The following is a 14,868-nucleotide window of genomic DNA, read 5'->3' on the forward strand; positions in this document are numbered from 1 at the left end:
TGAACGCGTTGTTTACCATCGACTCCCTCTGGTTTGATTGGTTGAGTCTGGGAGGTCAAAGGTGAAGCGGAACTGAAGCAACAACCAAACTTTCTGATTCTACAGTCGTATTTAGCCCATCGCTGTCGTTGCTATGTTATTGAAGTCCCTGGTAGGGAGTGCCTGCACTCTGCTCGGAACTGCTACAGTTTGGAAGTTTGGTACGTGCGCCATGAAGATAAACAGACTCCGATCCTGCACATTAGCTTGCCTACATGAATTTTAACTACGCAAACAGGCTGGATTGTTTGTCTAGAGGAATCATAATTGGCTGTTTCGGGGAAACGTGTTGTCCTTACGTAAGAACAACACTGACAGCGAGCTAAAGAAAATGCTTTTGGACGTAGCATTAAAGCTAATGTTTATATCGATGACGTTTGTTGCGTAAAGTGGGTCAAAGGTTCTGTTTAATCATCTGAGGTCCTGACCGGTCCTGACTTTGTTTTCCCTGCCAAGCGCCGGTGGAAGTCAAAGCCCAAGCAGCTGCTCTCCTGCACAGCGCCGTGAGGAAATCATCTGTGGTGGAAGGAGCCAACATGAAGGTGGAACTCCTGCCGGCGCTCACCGACAACTACATGTACCTGCTGATCGATGCGGACTCCAGAGAGGCGGCGGTTGTGGATCCTGTGGAACCAGTCAAAGTATGAACAGACCTTTCCACAAGTGGCGTTTTATTTGCACCACATGCACGCATGATAGGGGGTTCTGCAGAACTGTACACTCCGAATGTACGGTCATATATTAATTAGTAACTAAGTGTGGGTGCCTTTTTCTGTTTCTGTGGTTGTTATATAAGTCCAAACTTGTTGGATTAAAAAGCTGTAACAATAAGTCATTTGCTTCACTAGTTGACGTTTTGTAAATATGACTTTTTGAGATATTCAGAGTCGTTTCAAAAGTTCACTGCAAACTCAGCGAGTCCACATTCATTTAATTAATTAAAAAAGGAATCTAATTTCAAGTAATACTGTGTATTTCATGTAATCCCACACTGTTAGCGTTTATGTCCTTATTTACTTTTAATGACTCATTGGCAACAGGTTTTGGAGGCGGTCAAAAAACATGGCGTCAAACTCACGACTGTTCTGACCACCCATCACCACTGGTAACCAGCCAAATTTACCAGTATGCACAGAAGCATTCTGACGCTCTTTCAGTGCTCGAGTAGCAGCAGCAAGTCTCAATTCTGACCCGTGTCCTCAGGGATCACTCCAGTGGAAACGAGAAGCTTTTAAGAATGATGCCGGGACTGAGGGTCTATGGAGGAGATGACAGAGTCAACGCTCTCACAAAGAAAGTTACTCACTCTCATGCCTTCAAAGTAAGACCACACACACACACACACACACACACACACACACACACACACACTGATTTTCTCTGTCATAAACATTTGGGCCACGATGTCTGATGTTCTGTCGTCTGTCTCTTTCCCCCAGCTTGGATCTCTCAGTGTTAAATGCCTCTTCACGCCATGTCACACGACTGGTCACGTCTGCTATTATGTGACAAAAGACAACAGCGACGAGCCACCGGCTGTTTTCACCGGTACGTCTAATCACAACTGGGGGAGGGCTCCTTTACAAAACATCTGGTACAGTTGGTGCAGCACCTGCAGCCAGTCTGTCACATACGACCTGAGGACCCTGACCTTTCGGACATGTCCTTTTCCCGTGCAGGGGACACGCTGTTTGTCGCCGGATGTGGTAAATTCTTCGAAGGCACGGCTGAGCAGATGTACAAAGCCTTGGTAGAGATTCTGGGACGCCTGCCTCCTGAAACGGTAAATCTATGGAATTAATGTGCAACACCAGCGTAGAAGGCATCGAACGCGTGACCGACTGCGATGTGTTTGCCTTGAAGCGCGTTTACTGCGGTCACGAGTACACCGTCAGCAATCTCAAATTTGCGCGGCATGTGGAACCGGACAACGACGCCATCAAGAAAAAGCTAGCTTGGGCAAAGGTACGTCGATGGAGAGTCCTCTCAGAGTGTAAACCCAATAAAAGAATCTCCTCACCTGTGAATTTGTTTTCATGCAGGAGAGATACGAGAACGGAGAACCGACCATCCCCTCAACTTTGGCAGAGGAGTTCACCTTTAATCCCTTTATGAGGGTCAAGTATGTACAGCTTGACTGTTGCTAAGTGTTTTAGAATTCAGGCATCTGTTTGGTTTGTTTGCAGGTGTTAAAGGTGTTGATATGGTCCTCTTATGTCTAATACAGAGAGAAGTCTGTACAAGACCACGTAAAACAGGACGACCCTGTTGAGACAATGAGATGCCTAAGGAAAGAAAAAGATGGCTTCCGGGTGCCAAAGGAGTGACGATTCAGAGTTGCTGAAACAAATTCAAACACTGCGCTTGACGCTACTGCGCTAGAAATAACAATCCTGCTTTTTTTTTTGCATTATTTTTCTCCAAAGCTCCTTTAAAAAGTACTTACAGCAATGGCACTTTCAGTCAATGTGGCACTAAACAGTCGTCGTTTTTGTGGTTTTTTGGTTCTGAGGAATATATGGCCATCGATGGTTGGGGAACTTGTTCATTTCTAAAAGTTTTTTAGTCTTAATTTTATTCTCTTAAGGTGTTAATGTACAAAAACGTCTGCATAAAATTTTCAATTCGAAAACTTTTTCAAGTCAGGCATGGAATAGTTCCGATTGTATTTTTTATTTTTTTTGCAAGTATTTGACATGTCTGGCTACTTGCCCGTTTGTTTTTATTTTAAATTCAAGATTGTTTTATTTAAAATCTTTCTTTATTTAAATCTTATATGTGAATATCAGTGATAGTGATCACTGTCGGGAATAATTTTGCATGTTTGATTAGTCTCAAAAATGACGTTGTATGGTGGGGAAATGCATTAAAACGAATGTATTGTGAGCATTACTCTAACTGTAATGTTTTAGTGAAGTGTTAAATAATTTTAATTTCTTCCCGTTCGAAAACACGTTGAATGCTTCTGGGCTTGATTAAAATGGCTTGGCCCTTAAACAACGGCGCTATGGTCTCGCGATAACTTCTCGCTCTGCCCTGTACGCTTGGCTGGCGGAAGCTCTGAATGTGCACATTAAAGAGTTTTCACAGCGACGCAACCATATGATAGAAGTGATCGGGATCAGTTCATCCGAGATAACCCAGTCCTGTCCTGGTGCATGTAATCCGATCACACTAACGCTGATTCTGTGGCGGCTGAGGTCTATTATTCTCATTATCGTTACTAGTGTAACGGGGGACAGTCTCAGGTGCGTGTGGGCGTGGCTTAATTCTAACCAGGAAGTCAATCAATGTGTTAGTATCTTAATAGAAAGTTATTTTCGTACTGCGTCTACTACTACTATGTCAAATTATTGTGTCACATTTTTCCATGAAATGTCAACGGTCTCACGTATATTAAGGGGGGAAAAGGGCGAATCGTACTGAAATCACGAGATTATTTGTTGGTGCAGCGATATTGTTGAAATATTACAATGTTTTTGATGGTTCTTTGTCACCGAGATAACCTTACAGTCAACCTCATCATTTCCATGTTATTAATAAAAGACCCATTTAAGCTTGGTGGGACTATAAATACAACTACAGCCATACTTGAAAAGTGTCAGAAGTTAAAAGAAAAACTTGTCCAGACTAATATGTAAACAAAGGCTTTCTAAACAGGTGTCAACATATCTACCACATATTTTACATGAATAAATGAGAAAAATCAGTTACTGCATTGGAATTTGCTATATTTGGTTAAAGAATCAAGTTTGATTATTGATTATTTTTTATTCATTACCTTAATTTAATTCAGTGTGCTGCATAAACATCAAAGGGTGTCATGAAGGTGAAGGTGATCTCCATTCTGGAGGACAACTACATGTACCTGGTGATTGAAGAGCAGAGCAAACAGGCTGTAGCTGTGGACCCTGCTGTTCCACATCGGGTGAGATTTCTGCTCTGTTTGTGGGAAAATATCATTTCAGGCCCTAAAGAAATGAATGGCGATGTGTTTACCAGAAACCTATAAAGTTTCACACATTTTGGAACCTGTAATTCAGGAGGTTGGTCAGTTTATAGATGATATATTTCTGAACGTTTCTCGTCATTTACGGCATCGCTTCTTCCTGTTGCAGCTTCTAGAGATTGTGAAGAGGGAGGGCTTGTCTCTGACGGCCGTCCTCACCACACACCACCACTGGTGAGGACGTTTTAAAACAGACTATAATCACATCGTCCATGGGGAATTCCTGCCGAGCTAACCAGAAACTGACCCCTCAGGGACCACGCTCGGGGGAACGAGGCTCTGCTGAAGGAGGTCCCTGGGCTGAGGGTGTATGGGGGAGACGATCGGATCGGTGGTCTGACAGATAAAATCACCCACGCCCAGGAACTCAAGGTGCACACGGTGTGGCGGGAGGACAGCATTTCAATGTGATTCGGCCATTTGGCAGCTGATCCAGTGTTGTGTCTGATTCCCAGTTTGACTCCATCAATGTGAGGTGCCTGTTCACTCCCTGTCACACCTCCGGCCACATGTGCTACTTTGTTTGGGAGGATGAGTGCACGGACGCCCCCGCAGTGTTCACAGGTCTGTGAGCAGAGCGCCGGCCCGGACCTGTACCACTCTCGCTGCTTCGAGTTGTAAAACCAATGACCTCTGTTTGTGCGTTACTTTGGTCCACAGGGGACACGCTCTTTATTGGCGGGTGTGGGCGGTTTCTGGAGGGCACAGCAGAACAGATGTACCACAACCTGACCCAGGTGCTGGGCTCCCTACCTCAAGACACGGTTAGTAGAAACACAGCAACTCTGTGGAGTGTGGCCACGAAAGAGTTAACGTCAACTATCATGACCTCAGATACGAGCCAGCGTGAGTCACAGCGCTGAGGAAACAGTCGTACAATGAAGGCTTTGATCCCAGTCTGGCTCTTTTCTCCCTTTCAGTGTTTAAAAAAAAAACCCACAGCAAACTCAGAGTAACCCGGCAGCGTTTTCCTGATTTTAAATAAATGCTGTCTTCACCTGCAGAAGGTTTTCTGTGGACATGAGTACACCATAAAGAACCTGAAGTTCGCCATGCTGGTGGAGCCAGAAAATGAAAAGGTTAAAGAGATGCTGAGCTGGGCCAGGGTGAGGAAATACTACAAATAATGCTGAAAAATCAGCTTAAATTAAATAAACCACAAACTCAACTGGCAGATATATGATATTTTGTTGTCCTGAATGCTTCATGCTGCATTTATATGACATAGTTGCCTGACAGCTGTTGCATCCACAGGCCAGAGATGATGATGACAAACCCACAGTGCCCTCCACCTTAATGGATGAGTTTGAGTACAACCCTTTTCTTCGCCTCTCGTAAGTCTGGCTCCTTTTTCTCCCCCTCATTGGTGTTATTGTCTCAGTTTTGTTGTCCTTGTTCAGGGAGGAAGGAGTGCAGAAGTTCACGGGCAAGACGGACCCTGTGGAGGTCCTGAGAGCCTTGCAGAAGGAGAAGGAGAAATTCAAGAAGCCCAAAGAGAGACCTCCCCCCCTCGCCATGTTGGCGTTGGAGTGGGGGCTCCTGAAACCACGCGACCCAGTCCCGGAGCTTCTGAAGAATTGAGTTTGTTCCTACATGTAATTAAAGATCCATTCAATTGCTGCTTTGATAAAATCTTTACATATTTAAGGGCTGGTCCCCCATTTACCACTAATAATGGACTGATCTGGACCTGAATCCATGTGTTTATAATATAAATATTATAAAGCTTCTGTGGGGGGGGGGGGGGGGGGGGGGGTGATGTTAAACTGCTGCTTGGCACCTGTGTTTATGTCCTCACATCAAAGTTAAAAGTTATTCAATAATTCAAAACGTGTTCTGCACATTTAAATGGAGCAAAGAAAACCTCCAGACATGGTTAAATAATCTCTTTATTTTCCACTCTGTGTACATACTGTATAGAATACTACATGATAAATAAACAAGGAATGCTCTTATTTGCTTTTGTCATTTCTGCTCATAAAGAGCTGATTTTTCCCCCGACATGAATTCTTGTGATCCCTGGTGTTCCGTTGCCTTTTACTGGCAGTCTAACAGTATTTGCTGTTCGATTAAAGAACATCAGCACTGTGAAGGAATTTCTGACCATAAACAGTCAAAAAATATCATTGGCACATGTGAAAACTTCAGTCAGAAGAGACAATCGCCTGTATTTGGACGGTTCTATTGTTTAGTGCAAGAATATGCAACAATATCCAGTCTGCTGATCACCCATGGCAACCTAAAGATCGGTCACCACTTCATAGTGAGCCCGTTTTTCATCTTCTCCACAGTGTGGTACTGGGTGCGCAGCAGCTCCTTGGCTCTCTCCTCTCCGACACTGCGGAGCCACAACTGGTACAGCTCAGCCACGCTGTTGTTCTCTTCTGGCAGCAGGGGGCGCTCCGCCCTGTAGATCGCCTCCACTTTCTGGAGAAGCTCCTTTTGGTTCTGACCAGGTAAGGCCTTCAGTTGGCCACCACCATTCAGACAACCTGCGTGCGGGCATGAGAAGAGTCAAGCAGTGCTGGATCAGCGTCATTTCAGAGACACTGAACAGCTTTCACCTTACCTGACGGACAGGCCATAACTTCCACAAAGTGGTAAGGAGACTTCCCCCTCTTGAGCTTCTGCACCAGATTCTGGATGTTGCGGAAACCATATGTGGATGCGAAACACAGCAGGACAACTCCGTCTTTCTCCAAAGTCACTTCCTGGAAGTCTTTGTTCCTGTAGCAGAGGGTTCAATAAGCACTCGGAGACAATACTGATGCAGTCAGACATCTTTTAAATGGTGTTGTACAGACAAAAAAGGAAAGAAAACCAGCTTAAATCCTGGTTGGGTGAGAACATTATTACAAATTACCTCCATAGAAAAACTATCCTGCCACTGTTCTACGCAAATGACTAAAATATCTGCCAAGAAACTCACTTTAGGGTCTTGTAGGTGAGCTCTTTCACTTCTTCTCCAAACAGATGCTTGGCAGCATAGCTAAAGACATGATGGAGGTAACCCCCTGAGCCGCTCCCGGCATGGCTCAGATACTCATCACCGTACACGTTGCTGAACCTGCAGCAAGAATAAAATATAACTATATATAATAATCTATGCAGCTGTCTAGTAATCTGGAGACTTACACTGTATCAAGGGGAACTGGCTCTACATTGTTAAGAGACACGTCTCTCTCTTCCAGCATTTGCTGAACTTCTCCTGCATAAAATAAAAAATTTGGAAAGTTATAAAAGCTAATTCACTTTGCAAGAGCAGCGTAAAAGTAGATGCTGTACCAGAGGTGATGACGCAGTCCACCTCACGGGTCTGAGGCTGATCCATGTAGAAGTCTGACCTGGAAGCTTCGAGCTTCTTGTCAAAGCAGGGCATCACAGCCACGTGGTAGATCTGCTCTGGACTGAGCCCCTAACAACACAGTTTTAGTACCTCAGTTTTTTAATCTCCACATCTGCACGATTTCCTATGAATAAACTATCATGGGTTCAGGTGTTCTTGTACCTGCTGCTCTGCAAAGTATCCTTTAACCAGAGAGCCCATCATCTGCTGCGGGGAGCGAGTGGTGCTGATGTATGGAAGGACAAAGTCCCCATGGGTCTTCTCTGCATAGCAAATCCAACCTGGATTAAAACAGAACTTGTAAGTGATTTGTTTACTATCACCATCAAAAAAGCCAAAGCAGCTAGCTAGAAATCAGGTCAGACAAGAAGAGAACTGACACAAATTCAGAATGATACTTTAAATTCCACGTAAGGCTTCTTTTGGAATACCTGGACAAGCCGAAGTCATCATTGGCAGACTTGTTTTGTCCTGCTCCTTCCTCTGAAAGCGCTCCACAAATTCTCTCTGGCTCTCAAGCAGGCTGAAAGTCCGACTGAAGGTCGTGTCAAACACATGATGAACACCTGCAACAACGACGGCAAACTTCACCGTTGGCTGTGTCCGCCAGTGTCGACCATTACGTGCGAATAATGTTATATCTGCTCTCACCGAGGCCTTTGAAGAACGACGTGAGCCTCCTGCCCGCCTCGGTACTGCTGAGGTCATAGCGTGCTGCAAGTGAGGCCCTAGACTGCGGAGACACCGACACCACCACCACCTTCTTCTCTGTCTCACTGGACTAAAAAAAAAAGCAAAATGGAGTGCAGGTGAATACAGGGACACCTCTATTCCCCTCACATGTAAATGCATGTTCAACAGCGTTTACCTTGTTGTTTTGTAGCACTTTTAAGAGCTCCTCGTGGCTCTGCTGCGTTATCAGGACACTCTCAGCAGAGGTGATGCAGCCGCTGCAGGCCAAACAGTCATTAAGGGTAATCTTTGCTTTCTCCAGTTTTTGCTTCCCACCATCCTAAAAAGACATATCAGTGAAGTAACAAAAGAGACGTTTTAGTCTAATTTTTAAACGTGGATTTTGATCGTGTCTTGATACCAACCTCGTTGATTTGAATGTAGCTACCGTCTTCTTCTATTTGAATTTTGGCCACAGATTTGCCCTGTTTCTTCTCTACTTTGACAGGTTTGACACATTCCTGTAAATAACATTTTTAAAAGTCTTTTAAAGAGTGACAAAAATTAATAATAAGACTAATATTGTAAAGATAAACCTAGCAAACTCCAACAAGGGTGAAAACAGCTAAGCAACTTAAGAAAACAAATACACGATGAAACAAAGTAATAGAAATACATTTAAATCCACCGTAGATGAAACATCAGCATCCTGACATACCACAAATTAAAGTGACGCAATCTTGCTGCAATCGGCACACGTATCTGCAAAAGTTAAATTTAGCGACGAACTAACATGTCTGGTCCATTTTTATGCTTCAAAATAAGAAAATGTGTTTTCAAGCCGCATCTTATTTCTTTTATACGTGTTGTCTGTCTAGATTGTAATCTCCTTTGTTTCAAGATGTATAAATACATCGCTGGCTTATATTGTTACTTAACGCAATGTACACTATCTTTACGGAGTATATTATGTGCTGTAACCCGTTATAGAATGTGTATTACCTGAGAAGGAGTGATAAAATCGTCGAGATCTGTCAATTGCAACACGCCGCTAAAGTGAGACGCCATTCTTGCTGCCGTAAAGTGTTTGTTGTTTATTTTAGTGTCGTGAAAAGGCCTCATTGGGTTTGACCTTTTATCTTTTAATTATTCTTGTCTTTTGAACATTATAATAGTCTTGTATTGTCTATTATAATATTCTTGAATGATTTAACTAATTTAATATATTAAATCGACAATACTTTAGTGCTGAAAAATATATTATTATGTTATTTCTCATTGCAAACCCTTGCAAAATAAAAATATAGAACTGTTTTATTCATGAGTGACCATTATATTGCTGCCTCAACAGATTTCTATTTGGGAAGAATTAGTTCTTTAATACAATAGGCCAGTAATTCAATAAAACTGTGAAATTAATTTTAAAAAAACATGTGACACAGTGTTTCCCTTCGCCTGAAAACAGTAAAAGTCGAAATTATGAATTCATTTACAATAAAGAATAGCCTGCTTGAGGTAATTTCACCACATCGCCCGATACAGTGACTGTACAATGGAAGGCGCGTGCGCCGTGTTGTTGTTATGACTACGGAGCCGTAAATCCGCCATGTTTTGCCTAGTTGTGGAAACATCGTTGCGACAGAGACGGAGAATCCGAACGACATGAATGTCGAAAATAATCATACGGCAGAGACCGAAGCTGAAGCAACGAGCAACGGCAGTGAGACCATCACCATCCAGTCTACGCTGGGAGATGAAGGTGGGTTTATTTACGCACTCAGGCGACTCCGAAACTTTAATCTAACGCTGTGTTTGGGCCTAGCTCACTTCGTCCTCATGCAATATTGCTAACAGTTAGCTGCCGCTAGCAACACTTCACGATACTTTTAACTCCATGTTAGCAGCGATTCTAGGAGTTCAGACGTGCTAAATTGTGACTGGCAGCACGGATACTCATTTTGTACTCCTCTTTTTGGTATGCCTTGCAATATTAGATGAAGATGTGCATAAATGCGGACGCTGTCAGACCGAGTTTTCGGCGCTGGAGGCTTTTATCCAGCACAAGCTGCAACAGGGCTGCAAACGTGTGGAAGCACGGGAGGCCAGCGACCAGGATGGCAGTCAAGAGGTACTCTGTCGTTTGGTCGTTTTGTCCAGGTTTCAAAAGGGGAACTAAGATTCTTATTTGCCCTATTTAGGTCAACGCAACAAATGGAACGTCTCCCATAGACATACAAAATTCTGACAGCGCCTCTTCAGATAAAAAAGTGAAGAGCCTCGCTGGTGAGCCGAGATCTCTGCTGCAAATAATGGAATATTAGCAGTCTATTTGCAAATGCATTTCTGTTGAAGTGTGATTACAATAGTGAGCAGCCGTCCTTGATCCACAATGGAACCCCATAACATGTAATTTATGTTGTCCTTTCCTCCAACCGCAGACAAAAACTCTGGCCTGTTGGGCCGAGGTCACAGGAGGAAGATCACTTCACATAAAGTGACTGAGCAGACGGATGGTAGTGACTCGCCTGTATCTGACAATGGCGTTGACGACAAGCACTTGTACAAAGTCAACCAAGAAGGACGGTACATATGCCAACTTTGTCAAAAGACATTTAAAACTGTGAGTTTTATATCTGACTGTCTTTAGTAAACAAATGGGATTGATTTTCATATCAATGAGGATACTTTATCTTTACAGTACATGTGCTGTGTTCTCCCTCCACCTAACAGATTAACATCTTAAGAACTCATTTGAAAACTCACAGTGACCAGAAGAACTTCTCATGTGACTTGTGCAGGACCTCCTTCCATACGAAAGGCTCCCTGGTTCGTCACAATCGCCGTCACACTGGTACAGGCAGTAAACCTGAACGCTTGCATCGTGATTTGACACTGTAGTATTTCACCGAATGACTTCCTGCCTCTTCTTCTTCTCCCACAGATGAGCGGCCATATCGTTGCAACCTTTGTGGCCATTCGTTTAGGGAGTCGGGCGCCCTCACGAGACACCTGAAAGCCATCACGCCGTGCACAGAAAAGATCCGCTTTGCTCAGTACAAGGAGATCCTGGTCAGCAAAGATGGCCTGCAAAAAGGTCAGAGTTGTAGTTCAGGAGTTGTCTGTTTAAGGATAGCTTTAAAAAAAAAGTTGATTGAGTTACTCAAGGTTCCAAATTGTCCAGGAGTTGCTGATGATGATGATGATGATGCTGCTGCCGCCGCTGCTGCAGTTGCTGTGACTGAGCAGCAAGAAGTGGTGGTTGTAGAGCAAGAGTCTGAGGAGCAGGTTGTAGAAGCTCAGACGGCTGTTGTCAGTGTGGTGGAAGCTGGCTCTCAAGAGGTCCTTCATCAGGTCCACTTCACAATGGAGGTGGATGGAACCACACAGGAGCAGCAGGTTAGTAAACACCTTCTGCACATTTCTGCGAGTACGGACAGTTTAAGTCATGCAGCTTTGCCCGGCGACACTCTTGCCTCTAACCTGTTGCTCACCATTTTCCTGGCTAGCTTGTTGTGGAGCAGTCGCAGGCAGAAGCTCTGGCTGCTGCCGCAGCAGCGGGCGACAGCCTCATCTGCCAGGCCATCATCAACTCCGGCATCGCACTGGGCGCAGAAGAAGCCATGGTTGAAGAAACCTCGGAGACGACGGAGATGATTCATGAAGAGGACTCCGAGTGCCCGGATGATGAGGAGGAAGACGAGGAGGAGGAAAATATCCCTGAGGTCCAGGTGAAAGAAGAGATTTTGGAGCTGGAGATACCCAAAGAGGTCATAGTGAAATAAGATCTAATGTGTTATATGGGAAGTCATTAACAAGTCATTTTGTGCTTGCTTTTTGTATTCTACATTATCATATTAATGTGTTTAATCTCTGCTGTTGCAGGCAGCTGTTGATGGCAGCGATTGTCCATCTTTAAAGCTGCACACATGTCCACACTGTAATCGCTCCTTCAAGGGCCTCAATTACTTCCGCTGCCATGTTAAAAGCCATTTAGGTACGTTCAGGATGTAAATTATGGTTAGCAGCATGATTGTGATGCCTTAAGGCTACATTTACGGAAAATTTGGATAAAAGTCACTTTGACGACTGGAACGTCCAGAATTAAAGCACATCTGGACAAAGTCAAGTAAACCTCTGTCCCCGTAACCTGAGGACGTGACATCGATCTCTTTGCAGGTTGTAAGCCTTTTAAGTGCACAGTGTGTGAAAAGGAGTTTCTGACTGGGTACCTGCTGAAGAAACACATGGAGATCCACGTCAGCGAGAGGAGGTACAAGTGCGGCGAGTGCGGCAAACTGTACAAGACCATCGGGCACGTCCGGGAACACATGAGGGCGCACTCGGACGAAAGGCCGTACCACTGCGCCAGGTGCAACAAGGGGTACAAGACCAAGGTGACAATGCTGTGGTCAAAACAAACACAAGTCTTCCCGGTTTAGCTGCCAACACCTGTCTCTTTCATCCCCAGAATGCATTGCAGGTCCATCAGAGGACGCACGGCGACGAGAAACCGTACGTGTGTCAGTTCTGCATGAAAGGATTCAGAGAGAAAGGCTCTCTAGTGCGACACGTCCGCCATCACACGGGGGAGAAGCCTTTCAAGTGTCCCAAATGCGGCCGAGCCTTTGCCGAGCACGGGACGCTAAACCGACACATGCGCGCCAAAGGTCAGTGTGGAGCAGCTGCTTGCGGCTCCCTTCAGGATCATTTCGGAGCAGCGATGCTGTTCGGACATGGACTCGAGCTGTGGTGTCACAAGCTGCGATTTCCACCAGGTGGCTGCCATAAGGACGATTCCAGCCTGGAAGAGGCTTCAGTGACAGAAGATCAGGCATCAGTGGAAAGCCTCACGACGGAAACCATCATCTCAGACGACCCGCACGCGGTCCTGGTGGAGTTCTCCTCAGTGGTGGCAGACACACAGGAGTACATCATCAAGGTGAGCTGGGAGGGAGCCAGAGTGACTTTGAGATGAATCCAAAGCAGAAGATTCCGAGGTCTTCTATGAGCCTATAAAGAACTGTCAGCACTCGTGTTTTATGTTTAGATTAACCGTCTAGAAGCTGTAGCTGTAAACGCATGAAACACATCACACCGGCGCTGTTTAAAAAAACAACAACAAGGAAACGGTTGATGATAATGAAAGTAGCTCAGCCAAAGAGGCGACCGAAGATGAAATGTCAGACGATGCCTCGGGCAGCTTATGGTTGTCTGGTTTGAAAGTTCTTTTACCTTCTTGCATCTCAGTGTTGAGCAGGAGTTGAACCATCAACTTTACAGCATCTCTTTGCTGTGTGTTAGGAGCTAATATGTCTGTGTTCCCTTTAACCTCCAGACACAAACGGCAGAGGATGTGCGGGAACAAGAAGTAACCCTCATTCAGGACAGCCAGAATGAGGTCATCATCACACACACACACACACACACACACACACACACACATATCTGATCAGCAGTGTTCATTAGCTTCCAGTTGTGTGAATTCCGAGTCTGTATTTAAACATGTCTGACAGATGGGGAATCACATCATGAAAGTCGTGCAGCGAATCGTCAGCCAGTCGCGAGGCAGCAACGGCACGGGCAGCCGCCAGATCATCGTGCGCAACACCGCCGTGGACGAGGAAGGCGCGTCCATCTCCGACTGCGGCGACACCATCACCATCGCCACGCCAGAAAGCCTGACGGAACAGGTGGCCATGACGCTGGCTTCGGCCATCGGCGACGGCACATTGCTCACCACCTCAGGCGCCTTGGATGCTTCGGTCGGGACTGTTACTATGGTTACCTCAGAGGAGACAGTGCAGGAGGAAATCCAGCTGGTGCAACAGCAGGAGGAGTACGTGATCACAACCCCTGAAGAGGTGGAGATCCAGACAGTGATTGTATGATGGAGGAGGTCACTTCCTGTGGACTCTGACAGCGAGCGTCACGTCTGAAACGTGGTGACGGAGCAAAGGCCAAAGTCCTCGACAAAATCATAAAACTAACTCAAAAGACTGTTTGGAGGTCTTACTGACTTTAATATCAGTGCGTTTTGTATAAAAAAAAAAAGCTAATTCCAAGTAATTCTATCGAATTTAATACACTGTTAAGAGTGTCGGAACATTTTAGTCACGTGTCCCTGCTTCCTTTGCTTTTCAATTACAGGAAGATGCAAAAGTGTTTTTATGGATTCCAGTTACAAAGCTAGGAAAAATCCGGACTGAGGAATGTGTTGACTGGACTAACATTGTTCTCAGTGGGCCACAGGCTCCTTAGGCCTGGCTAATTCTCTTTGATATTCCAAGTGTCAACCCTTTAGTTGTGTCTGATTCAGACTATTCCACTCTGCTTGTGTGTGTGTGCGTGTGCGTGTGCGTGTGTGTGTGTGTGTGTGTGTGAATTGAAAATGTGCTTAAATTATGAGTGAGCAGAGTTTGTGTTCATTAAATATTTTCTTACACAACTGCTTCACTCTCTGACTAAAGCTGTTCCTTTAACTCCAGCTCTGTTAAAACTATCGTCTCTTTTAGTAATTTGTCTTTTATTCTAACGTATTTGAGGTTTACTGAACGCGTCCCGGCCGGTTTTCCTGAGGATTTTGTCACTCAAATGTTCAGTGTTGAGCATTGATTTGAGATATTAAATATTAACCGGGCGGACCAGGATCCGAAGGACGTGATGCAGGTTTTATTTGGACCTTTCTGCCAGGTTCTGCGTTCGCGTCGGCTTAATTGGAGCTCGTTTGTGACCCTGACGACTAAGTGAGTTTTGGGTTTGACCTTGAACGCGGCAGCTCTGCGGCGGCTCCGGTACTGATGTT

The 14,868-nt window shown here is 44.9% G+C and overlaps 4 protein-coding genes across 10 annotated transcripts; 3 read left to right on the plus strand and 1 right to left on the minus strand.

Annotated features, from left to right (window-relative positions):
- Positions 1 to 43: 43 nt before the first annotated feature.
- LOC130514911 (hydroxyacylglutathione hydrolase, mitochondrial-like) lies at positions 44 to 3,600 on the plus strand. Of its 2 annotated transcripts, none has more exons than XM_057014813.1 (9): positions 44 to 200; positions 496 to 680; positions 1,080 to 1,144; positions 1,243 to 1,360; positions 1,479 to 1,587; positions 1,719 to 1,822; positions 1,903 to 2,004; positions 2,082 to 2,161; positions 2,267 to 3,600. In XM_057014813.1, exons 1-9 carry the CDS (start codon positions 134 to 136, stop codon positions 2,364 to 2,366), a joined length of 930 nt encoding a protein of 309 aa, XP_056870793.1. In that variant the 5' UTR covers positions 44 to 133; the 3' UTR covers positions 2,367 to 3,600. The 2 variants fall into 2 exon arrangements, with proteins under 2 accessions (XP_056870793.1, XP_056870794.1); XM_057014814.1 differs by lacking the exon at positions 44 to 200 and adding an exon at positions 214 to 338.
- LOC130514914 (hydroxyacylglutathione hydrolase-like protein) lies at positions 3,056 to 6,003 on the plus strand. 2 transcript variants are annotated; one of them, XM_057014817.1, is made up of 9 exons: positions 3,056 to 3,172; positions 3,834 to 3,967; positions 4,158 to 4,222; positions 4,303 to 4,420; positions 4,504 to 4,612; positions 4,709 to 4,812; positions 5,053 to 5,154; positions 5,303 to 5,382; positions 5,449 to 6,003. In XM_057014817.1, exons 2-9 carry the CDS (start codon positions 3,863 to 3,865, stop codon positions 5,627 to 5,629), a joined length of 864 nt encoding a protein of 287 aa, XP_056870797.1. In that variant the 5' UTR covers positions 3,056 to 3,172; positions 3,834 to 3,862; the 3' UTR covers positions 5,630 to 6,003. The 2 variants fall into 2 exon arrangements, with proteins under 2 accessions (XP_056870797.1, XP_056870798.1); XM_057014818.1 differs by having other exon boundaries at positions 5,056 to 5,154.
- On the minus strand, positions 5,920 to 9,186 carry narfl (nuclear prelamin A recognition factor-like). Its single transcript, XM_057014795.1, has 11 exons — positions 9,069 to 9,186; positions 8,492 to 8,587; positions 8,263 to 8,406; positions 8,046 to 8,175; positions 7,826 to 7,960; positions 7,557 to 7,675; positions 7,334 to 7,463; positions 7,184 to 7,256; positions 6,978 to 7,115; positions 6,618 to 6,775; positions 5,920 to 6,540 (listed from the first exon to the last, which is right to left on the minus strand). Exons 1-11 carry the CDS (start codon positions 9,132 to 9,134, stop codon positions 6,299 to 6,301), a joined length of 1,431 nt encoding a protein of 476 aa, XP_056870775.1. The 5' UTR covers positions 9,135 to 9,186; the 3' UTR covers positions 5,920 to 6,298.
- Positions 9,187 to 9,655: 469 nt separating this feature from the next.
- On the plus strand, positions 9,656 to 14,511 carry e4f1 (E4F transcription factor 1). Of its 5 annotated transcripts, none has more exons than XM_057014765.1 (14): positions 9,656 to 9,825; positions 10,061 to 10,194; positions 10,265 to 10,349; positions 10,505 to 10,686; positions 10,797 to 10,917; positions 11,008 to 11,166; positions 11,248 to 11,462; positions 11,573 to 11,833; positions 11,949 to 12,060; positions 12,243 to 12,460; positions 12,535 to 12,733; positions 12,842 to 13,005; positions 13,402 to 13,464; positions 13,580 to 14,511. In XM_057014765.1, the coding sequence occupies exons 1-14, from the start codon at positions 9,729 to 9,731 to the stop codon at positions 13,952 to 13,954; spliced, it is 2,385 nt and encodes a 794-aa protein (XP_056870745.1). In that variant the 5' UTR covers positions 9,656 to 9,728; the 3' UTR covers positions 13,955 to 14,511. The 5 variants fall into 5 exon arrangements, with proteins under 5 accessions (XP_056870745.1, XP_056870748.1, XP_056870746.1 ...); XM_057014768.1 differs by having other exon boundaries at positions 11,573 to 11,794; XM_057014766.1 differs by having other exon boundaries at positions 11,251 to 11,462.
- The last annotated feature ends 357 nt before the right edge of the window (positions 14,512 to 14,868 follow it).

This window comes from Takifugu flavidus, chromosome 18 (assembly GCF_003711565.1).
Source record: "Takifugu flavidus isolate HTHZ2018 chromosome 18, ASM371156v2, whole genome shotgun sequence".
NCBI classification, from domain to species: Eukaryota; Metazoa; Chordata; class Actinopteri; order Tetraodontiformes; family Tetraodontidae; genus Takifugu; species Takifugu flavidus.

What these genes read in the sequence shown, in the direction of transcription:
- narfl (XM_057014795.1), bottom strand. Translation starts at nt 9,134, where the DNA reads ATGGCGTCTCACTTTAGCGGCGTGTTGCAATTGACAGATCTCGACGAT. An exon ending in CTCACCTACAAGACCCTAAA is followed by an intron (nt 6,776 to 6,977) that starts GTGAGTTTCTTG and finishes CCTCTGCTACAG; the next exon opens with GAACAAAGACTTCCAGGAAG. An exon ending in AGTTATGGCCTGTCCGTCAG is followed by an intron (nt 6,541 to 6,617) that starts GTAAGGTGAAAG and finishes GCCCGCACGCAG; the next exon opens with GTTGTCTGAATGGTGGTGGC.
- LOC130514911 (XM_057014813.1), top strand. Translation starts at nt 134, where the DNA reads ATGTTATTGAAGTCCCTGGTAGGGAGTGCCTGCACTCTGCTCGGAACT. An exon ending in CTGACCACCCATCACCACTG is followed by an intron (nt 1,145 to 1,242) that starts GTAACCAGCCAA and finishes CCGTGTCCTCAG; the next exon opens with GGATCACTCCAGTGGAAACG. An exon ending in GACGCCTGCCTCCTGAAACG is followed by an intron (nt 1,823 to 1,902) that starts GTAAATCTATGG and finishes TTTGCCTTGAAG; the next exon opens with CGCGTTTACTGCGGTCACGA.
- e4f1 (XM_057014765.1), top strand. Translation starts at nt 9,729, where the DNA reads ATGAATGTCGAAAATAATCATACGGCAGAGACCGAAGCTGAAGCAACG. An exon ending in GTCAAAAGACATTTAAAACT is followed by an intron (nt 10,687 to 10,796) that starts GTGAGTTTTATA and finishes TCCACCTAACAG; the next exon opens with ATTAACATCTTAAGAACTCA. An exon ending in TTCAGGACAGCCAGAATGAG is followed by an intron (nt 13,465 to 13,579) that starts GTCATCATCACA and finishes CATGTCTGACAG; the next exon opens with ATGGGGAATCACATCATGAA.
- LOC130514914 (XM_057014817.1), top strand. Translation starts at nt 3,863, where the DNA reads ATGAAGGTGAAGGTGATCTCCATTCTGGAGGACAACTACATGTACCTG. An exon ending in CGCCCCCGCAGTGTTCACAG is followed by an intron (nt 4,613 to 4,708) that starts GTCTGTGAGCAG and finishes TTTGGTCCACAG; the next exon opens with GGGACACGCTCTTTATTGGC. An exon ending in AGATGCTGAGCTGGGCCAGG is followed by an intron (nt 5,155 to 5,302) that starts GTGAGGAAATAC and finishes TTGCATCCACAG; the next exon opens with GCCAGAGATGATGATGACAA.